We start from the raw sequence: 13,512 nt of genomic DNA on the forward strand, positions 1-13,512 counted from the left end.
CATTCATTTATTTATTTATTTATTTATTTATTTATTTATTTTTAATGCAATAAAAATTGTATACATTTTCATGCTACTGAAGACATATTTTAATTTCTCTAAAGGTGCATTCACACTGATGAGTTTTAAAGGGGTAGTTTACCGAAAAAGTTTAAATTCTGTCAGCATTTACCCATTTACCACAACTTTCTCTCTTATGCTGAACACAAAAGATGTTGGGCAGAATGTTAGTCTCTCACCATTCACTTTCATTGCATCTTTTTTTTTTCCATACAAAGAAAGTGAGTGGTGACAGGCTGTCATTCTGCCTAACATCTCCTTTTATGTTAAATGGAAGAAAGAAGTAATACATGTTTGAAACAACATGAGGGTTAGTAGTGACAGAATTGTCTTTTTCTTTTGGTGAACTATCCCTTTAATCACTGCAGATCGTCAAACTATGCAAATCAAATTGCAAACTTTTTGATAGTCGCCATACTCTGCTCAGCTTTGCATCGAGAATGATCACTTGTCACCCAATTCAGCAGCTGTCATTGAAAATGAATGACTTTTGGTTACTCTTGCCACTGCAAATCACTGTCAGTGTGACCGCTCCTTTAAACAGAATTGAGGACAGGAACATAGGATATAGATTGACAAACATGAGAAGTCCCAGTCATCTGGAAATGTACTGTTTAGTCTAGAAACATCACTGTTTTGAATAAATCTCTTTTGAAGATATTTAAAATTCTGAACTGCGATAAAACTGTTTTCCAAGCTGATTGTTTGTGTATTATATGCCAAACATATTTTGTTTACGAAAATGTTTTAACATGCAGCTGTGGATCTCTTTAAAGAGGATAAACTCATCAAAGTCATTTACATTATCTGCAAGTAGTCCCACCCCGAATGAATGATGATCATTCACACACAGTTTGGTGAGGGCGCATATAGTCTTTCACTGATTTTTAACGTTTGTGAATCACCATTTTAACAATCCAAAAACAGCTTTTCTGAAATCTCACAATCTTTTCTTTTGTTTCCTCCACATGTTCTTGGTTTATTTAGCTAAGTGTCAGTGGTAAACTCACTTAATGTTTGCATATTGGCAGAGTTACCATAGAAGCATGTTGGAGTGCTGTCATTGTTTGAAGCTGTTGTGGCGGTAACCCTAACACCCTGCTATCAGCCGTAATATTGAATTGTCCAAGAAGTTCAGGTTAGCTGCTGTGAGAGCCGCATCAGGGCCTACTTCTGTAAAATGCAACTATATTATAGCAGTTCTTCTTTTAGCTTGTAGTTAATAACTTAGCTTAAATTAAAGTGTTGAAAACAAAGTTGAGGTTGTGAGGTTTCAGGCTGGTTGAGGTTTATGACCAGACCTCCAAAACTTCTCGTTTATGGTGTATTAACCATGTTGTACTCACATGAACTCTGTCGGACTTCGGTCAAGGCTTGGGTTGTCCCAGTGATGCCTTTCTGTGTGATCGTGTGACTAAAATCATCAGTCAAAATGCAGTTGGTTGACTGATGTTGATGGGTGATTTGTTGTCTTTGTTCTAACTGCTCAGTGGTCATTAAAGCTGGTAAGTTTTGGTGCTGTGTGTTTTGGACTGCTGTAGCATAGATATGCTTAGGTTTTGAGAATAGATTTTGTGTTTAGTTAAAGGATTGTTTTTTTTCTTTAGCTCCCAAAGCTTAGAGATGCTTTAACTGCAAAAAAAAAAAAAAAAAAAACCTTGTGCTGCTTAAAGATGTCTTTCTTATAGTGTGGGTTCATGTTTATAAAGTTTGGATTGAATTTCAATTGCAAAATTTGAATGTTTGCAAACAAATTGGCCCGTTACACTCTGGGAAGGACATCGTTCTAAAAAGCAAATCTGAGAACTGTAGCTGTGTGAGTTTGTATAGATGTTCATTGAGACATCTTTGCCTCCCAACCAATAACCTATATTTGTACAGGCACCAACACTTGAGGATCTCAGCCACCTTCCTCCTGAACAGAGACGCAAAAAACTTCAACAGAGGATTGATGAGCTAAACAAAGAACTACAGAAAGAAATGGACCAAAGGTAGACCAAAAAGTGTCCCGCTCCTTTTCAATTCTCACTTTCTTTACATAACCTAGCAGTCACAAAAGTTTGAAATGAAGAGTTAAACCAATTAAAGCCTGTTAAATGGCTAGAGAATAATATCTCAAAATCATAATTGTCCTTGTCGCAGAGATGCTCTAAACAAGATGAAGGATGTCTATGAGAAGAATCCACAGATGGGGGATCCTGGAAGCCTCCAGCCTAAGATTTCAGAGACCATATGCAACATGGAGAAACTCCGCTCAGAGATCCATAAAAATGAGGTAGCTTTCCCAGAGGAGCGACTCATTGTTACAGTCTTATAAGGAAGCAAAGCCTCCGGATATGGTCTTCTGGATATATCTGACGTAAAACAGCTGAGCGCCACTGTGTGCCAGCACCATCTGGTGGAGGAATGAACATAAAGCGTTACAATGCGAGTTTTCACCTACAAATTTAGAAAATAACTTCCATGTTTTTCATATTTTTATTATTTATCTATTTTGATTAAACATTTGACAAAAAAATAGGCTTTTTTTACATGGTCAGTTGCACACAAAAAATTGCTTATTCGATTTGTGTCCTAGAAATCGTGCAGAATTTTAAATATTTCTTTTTCATTTTACATAATAACATTTATTTGTTGTAAATTTGTCAATTCTAAAACATTTCCAGGATTAAAGTAGATGTTGATTGCAGATTTCAATGTGGACTTTGGAACCCCACTGTATTTTGAAACAAATTGCTCTTTTCCTGTCTGTCTCTATCACAGTCTTGGCTAGCAGAGGTTGAAGGGAAGCATGGTTCCCGTAGTGAGCGACGGCCCAGTGCAGATGTGAACCACCATGCACCCCAAGGCAGAGAGAGGTCTGGATTTCCTGATTACATTATCTGCATTCTGAACACAGAGGGACTGTAATAGGTCTAATATACAGGCATCCATTTTAAGGGTGCCTAAACTGTTTGTAAACCCATGCTTAGAAGAGCTGTTGAGCTGTCCCTGTTGTTCTGCACATTGTTTGTAATTGGAAACGTGTAGAAAGGCAGAGAAAGCCATGTTTGTTTTCTCTGTGGTATATTCTGTATTATAGTCCTGAAGGCAGTTACACAGATGATCACAGTCAGGAGCATCGGTCTCCACCTCAGCCAGATCCACACGAGTTTGACGACGAGTTTGATGATGACGATCCTCTCCCGGCTATTGGCCACTGCAAAGCTCTCTACTCTTTTGATGGTACTAAAATAGCTTAGTTTAACAAGTTAAAAAGAGAATGTCCTGGTTCTATTTCACCTCAAAATAGAAAGGAATTTTTTGCTTAAAAAAAAAATTATGCCTATTTTTAATTCCATTAAGATTAGTTGTATTGTGACATTTTTATGACAATTTGGCAGATTTTTCCCCATATTCTCTTTACAGTAATGTGAATAAATGTAATTCTCATTATTATCTCATGCAAAGTTATTTTCAATGATATAACAGGTAAAATCTTTGCACTTACAACAACAAAAAATGATATACAGTATATTCTTTGTCTGTCTTCAGTGCTAGCTTTTATACTACTCCAGCAACTTTGAGAACTAGAGCAGTGCGATACTTCAGATATTGTTGACAAATTGCGTGCTGTGTTCCTCGTTTGTAAGTCGCTTTGGATTAGAGTCTGCCAAATGACTTTAGTAATTTTTGTAATATTGCCTTAAAATTATGCTGATTTTAATTAAAACAATGTATTTGGGATTTTTACTGTAATTGTATTATGTTTGTATTTTTTTAGGAATAGCAGTAGTAATAGTATTTTTTTTTTTACTTTAACCCTTTGTTTAAAAAAAGATGATTATTAAAATATTATCAAAAAACTACAGTCTTTCGTACGTATCGTTTTAAAGCTTAAAAGCTGTACTTTAAAATGCATTTAGGTATTATGACCAAAACTGAACAAGTGCTTTGAAATTTGCAGACAAATCAGAAGTGTTCCGTTTTGATAATGTATTAATAATTTTGCACTGCACATTTTATTATAATTGGTAAAAACATCAAACTGATCAAATAGCCATGTGTCATAAGCTCTAAAAGAATAGAATGCAAACAGCCTATTTGTTTTACTTACAGAAAAAATATAGCGAGTAATAGCCAAGTATGTCTTTGACATACGTTACATGTAAAAAGGTGTTGCTTATATGCCACGTTTCCACTTATAACTTCACATAAAATAAATGGAACATAAAATATCACATACCATTACTTAGAGGCTGCAATTATCTTAAAAAAAAAAAAAAAAACAAAAGCCCCCACACAGCATAATCATTAGATATTACACACAAAGCACAATGTGCACACAGCACATAATGTGCTGTCTGGCTAAAAACACGTTAGCTTTCCTCGGTCAGATGACTTCATCGAAAATTATTTAGTACGTTGTCCAGTGTCATGGGATGCTAAACTACCAACCAGAGGTAGAAGTCATCCAAATATGGGCAGAGAGGGTCGTTCACTCTTGATTACATATGCCCACCAGGAGATGGTGCCAAAGACATATCACAGACTCAATGATGGCTCAAATGACACAGAATGGAACTGAATGAGATCTGAATGAGACCCATGCCTGCATGCTTTGAAAAGAGAACATACCTTTAGTCATTGTTGTGTAATTAGTTCTTATGCACAATTATCATGTTTTATTTGTTTAGAGAGGCTTACTCTACTCTAGGTTAAATCATTTTTGTAATGCTATAACTTTTGATTGCTTTGTCGTATCAACACAATTTTACTTGTTTAATTGAGAGCAAAACAAAAGCATTTTTTCGGAGCTACCTTATTTATACCCTGAGATATACTGTATAATGTCAATCAGAAAAATAAGAAAAAAGTAAATTTTTGGCTCGTTATTTTTATTTTTATTTATTTATATATTTTTTCAGCAATTTCTTAGGCAAAGTCTCAGATTTTATCATAATCTGTATCATTAAAAAATTTGAAAAGTTTTCTTCAAAATGATACCAAACACTTGATCCTTTTTTTTTTTTTTTTTTTTGGTTTATTATTAAATGTATTAAATACATTTTGGGTATACCGCTGAAACAGGAAATCTTGTGCTTAACTGTCATGAAAATAATGTCACAATGCAAAAAATTCTTAATCATTTGAAAATCTGCCTAGTTTTATTTTTATAAAATCTAATTTCTAACCCTTCTTTACATTTGAATTTTGGCATGAAATATGATCTGGACATGTTTACATGAAACTTGCCCAAATAAATTTGATGCTGCATTTCTGCATAGCATCGCCAATAGGCTTTAATCAAAATGTCTTCTCTTCTTGTTAAGGTGCTAAAACAGAAGTGTGTGTTTCTTTAGGCACTAACGAGGGCACGTTGGTGATGAATGAGAATGAGGTGCTGTATGTCATAGAGGAGGATAAAGGTGATGGATGGACACGGGTTCGCAAACAGAACGGGGTGGAGGGCTACGTCCCCACGTCCTATGTGGAGATTACACTGGAGAAAAACAGCAAAGGTGCAGTCACCTACATATGACAACACCCACGGCAGCTAGTTATGACATCACACATGGGGAAGCATGTGTAAGATTTATTGTGCCTCATCAAGTGCAGCTTGACTGACTGCCGTATGCTTTTGTTCACTGTGTGAGCCCAAAGACAAACACGCAATCACACACACAAACACACTTTTTTAAGTGACTATGTTGCTTCGCACTGTGACTTTGCTGCAGTGGATTATTCTAAAGATGAGGCTACTTTCATAGTAGGATTGTAGAGATTTTTATTGCTTTTTATTTAATTTTAGTGCACTGTTAATATTTTTTTTTTATCATCTCAGAATATTTGGAACAAAACTGAACAAAATCGCCATCTTTTCAAATGTTTTTTTTTTTTTTTTCCTGAGAGTTAATCAGCTCTTTAATGTTGAGATTTATGTATGTTTGTATGTACATGTTGAAACTAAATTACACTTTTCTCTGAGCCTCTCTTCACTGTTTTATACAGTCCAGTTCTATTTACAGTTCATTTGAATGAACTACAAGGGTGGATACAGTGTGTACATCTGATTTTTCGATCTATGCAGATTCTTCTACCTTTTTACGCAGTGTCATTTGTTTGCCGTAAAATTACCTTGATTTTTATTTTTTAATTATTTAATCCCCCTTTCTCCCTAATTTGGCATGCCCAATTCCCACTGCTTACTAGGTCCTCATGGTGGCGGTTACTCACCTTAATCCGGGTGGCAGAGGATAAGTCTCAGTTGCCTCCACTTCTGAGATAGTCAGCCCACGCATCTTGTCACCATGCTTGCTGTGCATGACACCGCGGAGACTCATGCTATTCTCTGCGATCCATGCACAACTTACCATTGAGCCCCATTGAGAGCGAGAGCCACTAATCGCGACCACGAGGAGTTTACCCCAATTGACTCTAACCTCCCTAGCAACCCAAATTACCTTAGCGGCAGACCTGTTTTGGTTGCAAATAAACTTTTCTTGCAAGGTGCCACTCTTCTCTTTAAGCTTTTAGTGGCACAACTTACATTTACATTTATGCATTTGGCAGACGCTTTTCTCCAGAGCAACTTACAGTGCCCCTATTACAGGGACAAACCCCCTGGAGCAACCTGGTGTTAAGTGCCTTGCTCAAGGACACAATGGTGGTGGCTGTGGGGATCGAACCAACAACTTTCTGCTTACCAGTTCAGTGCTTTAGTCCACTACACCACCACCACTCCACTTAATTGCTTTTTTATGTGTAAGCCAAGGTTAGAAGCATAGACTCAAAAGATCATGTTTCGTCCAAGAAAATCCACTACAATAATTGCTTAAAGGTGCACTCAGTAATTTTTTCCTCATTAAAAAAATGTATCTCCTCAAGACATGATTTGTAATTTTGCAATATATGTAGAAAATCTTGAACACTCACGTTAAAATGAAGACTCCAGTCATATCAGTAACCTTATAAAAGCTGTTTTATTCTACATGGAGAGGGTCCGCACATGGGGGCTGCCATGTTATCATAACATGACCAGCCGACTACTACTCGCTTAATCTTAGTAACCATACTGTTATTTGACATTTTCACTCAGAGTAAAGTAGTCATGGCTGACTGTGAATACTAAATTTGTACAATGGCATCTGAAACCAGGGCTGTAGCAAGGAATTCTGGGCCCCTTACCTATTAATTTTTTTTTAAATTCAGTGTTGAATTTGTTGTGGGCCTCCCTGGACATTTGGGCCCCAAATACAAAAGTTACTAAGTGTACCTTTAAATTGAGAGCAGCACTTAATTTATTTGGCTGTCTCACTTGCTCACCAGTGTCCTCTATGATTGTGGAGGTGAATCTCTTTTTCTGGCCAGTGCTTCTGGAACTGTCAATGATTCTGTCCTTTCTTCTCTCTCTATGGCTACAGGTTCCTGATTGGATGAATGGGGTTCTGTGGTGTTAGGTGGAACGGGACTCATTGCTGCGGGTCTGTTAGTGGGGACATTGGGGGAGGGGGCATTAAGACCGGGGTGAGACTTTAGGGCTGTGTTGGGGCAGGTTGCATGTTTGCATGCTGTTTCATGAGTATTAACATCATTCCATTGCAGCAATGTTCCAGGGATAACAGGCTGTGCAGGGAGGGAGGGGCAAACGGGAAAGATGCCCCTGAGCAATAATGAAGTCGGAACAGAGTTGTGCGAAACCCAATGGGTGTTGTTACCTGGCATTAACATTAGCGCTCCATTTCAACAGTCATTGGAATGTTTTCCTATGCCATCTTATGTGTTCTTACCCTGCACCTGCATGATCTACAGCCATTTGTTCCTCACTCTGTCTTGACCAATTGGCCCCTTAATAGGATTTAACCACTTATTCCATTTGCCGCTAATATCTAAACACTTCTGTGATTTGTCTTGTTTGTATGTCTGTTTTGGTTTACTTTTAAATTCCGTCATTGATGCATTCCATCATGAATGTTATGTTAACCATCCTGTGCAAGTCCTTGTCAAAAGCATGACCAATCAGAGAAGAGGAAGCATGAGACTTACGGTAGCCAAGGCAACATTGCCCACAGTAACATGACCCCACCCCCCACCCCACGAAGTAGCCAGGTGCTGTTCTACATTTGACCAGCAGGGGGAGCCATACACCATATAAAACATGCAGTGAAAACACCAACGAAGATCTTTGAACATCAACCCTTCATGCCAACATGCACCTGAATCTCTGCCTGAATTTCAGGTCTCTGAATGGTAACTAAAAGCCTACAGGGGTCTATCTGCCTCTATACGCCCAAAAAACCTCCTTGTTCTTGGGCTGCCAGCTTTCTGCGTCGCTTGATTTATTTTTTCTCCAGCAGATATCAACAAACATGCTGTGGTACCATCACTGCCCTCCAACAAGGGGCCACACGTCTCCAAAATCCGATCTCAAGAGCGTGTATTTGTGAATGTGATTCTTACATATAAATCTGTGTATGCATATGGATGCATATATGCATATGTATATACCTAGTTAGTTTTTATTATTAAACTGTATGTATTAACATTTTTATGTCAGAATGAATGTGTTTTAATTGTGACTTTTTTATGGGGTTTTCTAACCAAGCAAAATTGAGAGAGGTTGCTTTTGAGAACCGTGCCGTTATGTCCATGTAACCAGTGCTTTGCTTCTGAACACTATTGTCAAATGGACCCTAGTCTTAACTAATGCACTTTTTACCCTGTTGCATTTGAATTGGAATATTAGGGAGGGAATTATGTCGGATGTGAATGCAAGGTTTGGAGCAAATGTGTTGTACAGTGAGACTATGGTGACCACTATATACTGGGGATTGTGTTGGAGCAAGAGAAACTGAGAAATAAATACTTGTCTGTTTGTCTCGTTCATCCTGACTTGCTTGTTTCATGACTGATCTGATATGTGTATCAATTTATTGAACACAGTGGTACATGTACTGTAGGAATGGCTTCATGGTGCACTCAAGTGTTTTTTTTTTTTTTTTTTTTATGATGTGCAATTTAGCAGCAGTACATACATTACGCAGCATAAATGAGTATACCCCGTCTGAAACCTAAAAAATTCAGCTCTTTCAATTTACAAATAAAATATATTTGATGTTCATGTGTAATGTAATGTTTAAGCAAATCTGGTTTATCATACTAATGAAATATGTCAATATTAAACAAGAAAAAATTATTTTCTTATCAAAATGATAAAAGACCATGTTGCAGAAATGAGCACACCCTTCTGAAAGTTACAATATAAAACTTAATGTTTTCTAGAACTAGTTGAGAGACATTGATCAGCAGATTATTCTTTTGAACTACCACACTCAAATAGAGACAATTGGTTAAATTGTAAGTGTTACTTAACCCATTAAATCACTCTCAGAATCAGTGCTGACAACAAATGGACCACATGGAGAAATGTCAAGTAAACGAATAAAGAAAATGATTTATTTGCACAAAAGGGGACAATGGTACAAGAGTATTAGCAAATCACTGTTATTGAGTAAAAACACTGTAGCAAAATTGACAGGTATTCAAAAAGGATGGACTTGTGACAAGATTCCTGAAATGTTCAGACCAGCACTGTAAGCTTTCACCTCATGATGAGCGTTTTTTTTTGTTTGTTTTTTTAATATAACAATTGCCAAGCATGTGCCTCAAATCTGGCAAAAGCTGTGGGAAGCCAAACTAGAGTGACTGTTTCATCTCACACAATAAGACACTATGCAAAGAAGTGGAATGCATGGTTGTCATCCATGCATGATGGCACTGCTGAACCCAAAGCATAAAGAAGCTTGTTTACCCTTTGCTAAGGCCCATGCTGATAAAGGTGCAGACCTTTGAGAGTCTTTAAGCTGGTCTCATGAGCCAAAGTCTTTTTATTTATTTTTTATTTGATGGAATCCAAAATACATGGTATCACATGGGGAGGAGTACAGTGGGAATTACATGGTACCCACATTAATGTACTTTACAGTGGTGGTGAAGTTCTTATATGGGGATTTATGAGTGCTGAAGGTGTGGGGGAATAGCACTTCATCAATGGCATCATGAATTTACAGATGTTCTGCAAAATCTTAAAAAGAGATAAGATGCCACCCTCTTTCCCCACCCTGATGTGTGGTCGGGCACTTTTTTACCATGACAATGACCCTAAACATTATTCCAATGCCACTGCTGCATTCCTATGGATAAACAAGATAGTATGTCACCCAACCTAAACCCTATTTGAGCACCTGTGTGGTGCAAGTCAAGCATCACTCCCCATTAAACATCAGAGTACTCAACAAGGTCATCCTCCAAGAGTGGAACAAGATAGATGCGACAATATGTCATGAACTTGTACACTTGAATTCAAGAAGGGTCAGAGCAATATGTAAAAGTTATGGAGGACTTTCTAAGTACTATAATATTGCACACTAGTTGAATTTATTAAAGGGTGTACTAATTTTTGCAACCCTTAAGCAAAGCTGTCTAATTTAATTATTTTTACAGATATTGATAGCATATTTTCGATTTTGTTATTAAGTATATGTTTAATACATTTCAATTTTATAATCTTCGCATGAATTGTAATAGTAATCATTTAGAAATAGAAATATATCTTTATGTTCAGGGGGGTTGTACACATTTATGCTGCATACTGAAAAACCAATAATTTTAATTCCCAAACCCTTTGTAGAAATGCACTACTTGCTATCAGCAAATTATTCTATGAGTGAAAGTATACAGAAAGAATCTGATAATAGAGGGGTTACCAGAATAAAAAAAAAGTAGCATTTGGCTGGTCATGTGATCTCAACATGGTGGTCCCCAGAAGGGTACCCGCTTCATGTAAAATAAAATGTTTTTTAAGATACTAATATGACTGGAGTCTTAATCTCATGCGAATATGATTTCAAACATTTTCAAAAGTGATGAAAAAAAAGAGTAAATTTCTTTGTGTAATACAGTTACTGAGAGCACCTTTAAAACAGCATAATACTAGCGAGGAACAACTAGCATGTTCTTTGAGTTCAATTGAGTGTAATTTCTTTTACAATAGGTTTGCTGTTCAAATTCCTAATTTATTTTATGATTCTTTTTAATATCACAATCTCTGCAAATCAGATATGCTCACTCAAGTTTGACTTCCACAGAACATTTGACTCCAAGTAAACAAGTGCCACACCTACACTTATACTTTACACCCATCTTGCCTGCCATAAGACCAGAACAATCAATGCATTCCTCATGTTTCCAGGTAGTACACTATTTAAATTCATATTGGCAGAGTCATCACTGAAAGTTGACCCTAGATTATCAGATGGTTAAAGTTTAAGGATGTATTTTTTCCCATACTCTCAGCATTGCCTTTAATCAAGATTGCTTAGTATTTGCAAAGGGGTTTCCCAGGTACCAACTTTTCTAATATGTATTATGCAAATAAATGCAATGGAATGGAATTTAAAGATGAAGTATGTAATTTCTATGCCACTAGCGCCAGCAAACGAAATTGTAAAAATAAATGCTGTTTTCAAAATAGCTTTCGGAATATTACCCCGTCTGCCGTTGGTCAAATAAAGTGATAGTCCTGCCCCAACTCACACCGTTGGTTGTGTAACATTGTTGGGGCGGGTCTCTCAAAACAAACTGGCCATTTTTATAGCGCCCCCAAAAGACAGTGCTTAAGAGTTTTTGAGAATAGCCTATGAACGGTTTACTTATAGTTGTTTCTGCATATTATGCTGGGATTGGAGAATGTATTTTAACAGAAAAAGTTACATACTTCAGCTATAATATGGAATATGAAGAGGAAAAAATAGATTAACAGAATTAAAAACATTTTATTAGATATTTTTTAGAATAATTCGTTTAAAGTTTATGGGTGACTATTTACAGGTCAATAATACTTATACAATATATTTCACAAACTAGCCTTTACATGCTTACACTAGTGATGATTATATACACCATTTTTCATTTGGGATTTGTATACAGATCAACACTGTATTGATCAATGTGCTTCATGACATTTCTTCAGACAGATCTCAGACCTTTTTTTTTTTTTTTTTTTTAACCTGGCTTCCAGCCCTGACTTTTCATAGCTCTCCATAGAAGATATTGCTCATGATCTCCATTTTCTATGTCAAGTGATTGACCTCATGAAGACACCTTTTTATGAAGAATTCTCTCTGCCGCCTCAACCTTTTTCTGTACTTCTTTGGGGATATGACATATTGGCCATTAGATATTTTCTACATACCCTTCCTTCTTTGATGCACTTTAAAGCAAAATTGGTACCTGCCCATTTTACCAGTCACAAATGTGTAGCACAACACACCTCTGGAAAGTCTATATGGAAGAAACTAATCCTCCATAGACATAAATAGCTTCCAAGTTGCAAGCTGGATATTTTGATCACATGTATTGACGTGAACATGTTCAGCTGCACAGGACCTTTGATGTGGCTCTATATGCAGGAATTTCCATGGTTTCTTCTTGCACAGAAAGTCTTCTAATTAAAGATATATATAGGGTGTCTCTTTATTTCAGAGTTCTGTGTGTTTTACTGGGGGTTCTAGTTTTCTGGAGAGGGCTGTGAGGATGAGTTTGAACTTGTCGTATCGCTCTGTCTGGTTCACGGCCGCTCCTCTGCTGCCCCAGAGCAGACGCAACTGGAAATCAGTCCTCAAGATCTCCATCATGTCATCATTAGGTTGGAAGTCTGGAGGGGGAGGCAAATATCATTATTTATACTGTCATAATTAAATACATTTTATTGATAAATAATAATATTATTAAAAGCATCATTTGGGAAAGAAAGGTGAGCATATTGACCACAGTTAGTAAAGAATAATGTTTAGTCAACCGGGCATTATGGCAAAACAAACTCTTGACAGCGTGGTCAGTATCCAGACCTAAAGCGGAAGTCTTGTATTATCCTTGGAGTTTTTATTTTACGATAATGACCAGCTGACTGTACGTTATTCCGCTTATACACGGCTGCTTACTAAATAAGCAAATATACATAAAATGTTGATTTGAGTTAAAACAATTTGTGGAGTACAATGAGAGACATGAAACTAGCACAGTGTAGGAGACAAAGGTCATAAACAGTTTAGCTGTAATTAAACATTCTATTATATACACTCACTGAGCACTTTATTAGGAACACCTGTATATCTACGTATTCATACGATTATCTAAGCCAATCGTGTTGCAGCTGTGCATAAAATTATGCAGATACGGGTCAGGAGCTTCAATTAATGTTCACATCAACCATCAGAATGGGGAAAAAATTCGATCTCAGTGATTTCAACCACGGCATGATTGTTGGTGCCAGATGGGCTTGTTTGAGTATTTCTGTAACTGCTGATCTCCTGGGCTTTTCATGCACAACAGTCTCTAAAGTTTACTCAGAATGGTGCCAGAAAAACAAAAAACATCCAGTGAGCGGCAGTTCTGTGGATGGAAATGCCTTGT

General features: G+C 36.9%; 2 protein-coding genes across 7 annotated transcripts in view; one reads left to right on the top strand and one right to left on the bottom strand.

Moving 5' to 3' along the window:
* fnbp1l (formin binding protein 1-like) overlaps positions 1-10,131 on the top strand; it is an 81,878-nt gene extending 71,747 nt beyond the window's left edge. For 3 of the 4 annotated variants that reach the window (XM_051652778.1, XM_051652775.1, XM_051652776.1), the window contains 5 exons: positions 1,942-2,051; positions 2,203-2,335; positions 2,824-2,918; positions 3,143-3,285; positions 5,403-10,131. In XM_051652778.1, the coding sequence (XP_051508738.1) occupies positions 1,942-2,051; positions 2,203-2,335; positions 2,824-2,918; positions 3,143-3,285; positions 5,403-5,581 (660 nt within the window). In that variant the 3' untranslated portion in view covers positions 5,582-10,131. The remainder of the gene's footprint in view (positions 1-1,941; positions 2,052-2,202; positions 2,336-2,823; positions 2,919-3,142; positions 3,286-5,402) is intronic. The other variant, XM_051652777.1, reaches the window with a different exon arrangement.
* Positions 9,658-13,512, bottom strand: part of bcar3 (BCAR3 adaptor protein, NSP family member) — a 130,407-nt gene continuing 126,552 nt past the window's right edge. For all 3 annotated transcript variants that reach the window (XM_051652771.1, XM_051652772.1, XM_051652774.1), the window contains one exon: positions 9,658-12,754. In XM_051652771.1, coding sequence (XP_051508731.1) covers positions 12,579-12,754 — 176 coding nt within the window. In that variant the 3' untranslated portion in view covers positions 9,658-12,578. The remainder of the gene's footprint in view (positions 12,755-13,512) is intronic.

The sequence above is a fragment of the Myxocyprinus asiaticus genome, chromosome 24 (assembly GCF_019703515.2).
Source record: "Myxocyprinus asiaticus isolate MX2 ecotype Aquarium Trade chromosome 24, UBuf_Myxa_2, whole genome shotgun sequence".
In the NCBI taxonomy this organism is placed as follows: Eukaryota; Metazoa; Chordata; class Actinopteri; order Cypriniformes; family Catostomidae; genus Myxocyprinus; species Myxocyprinus asiaticus.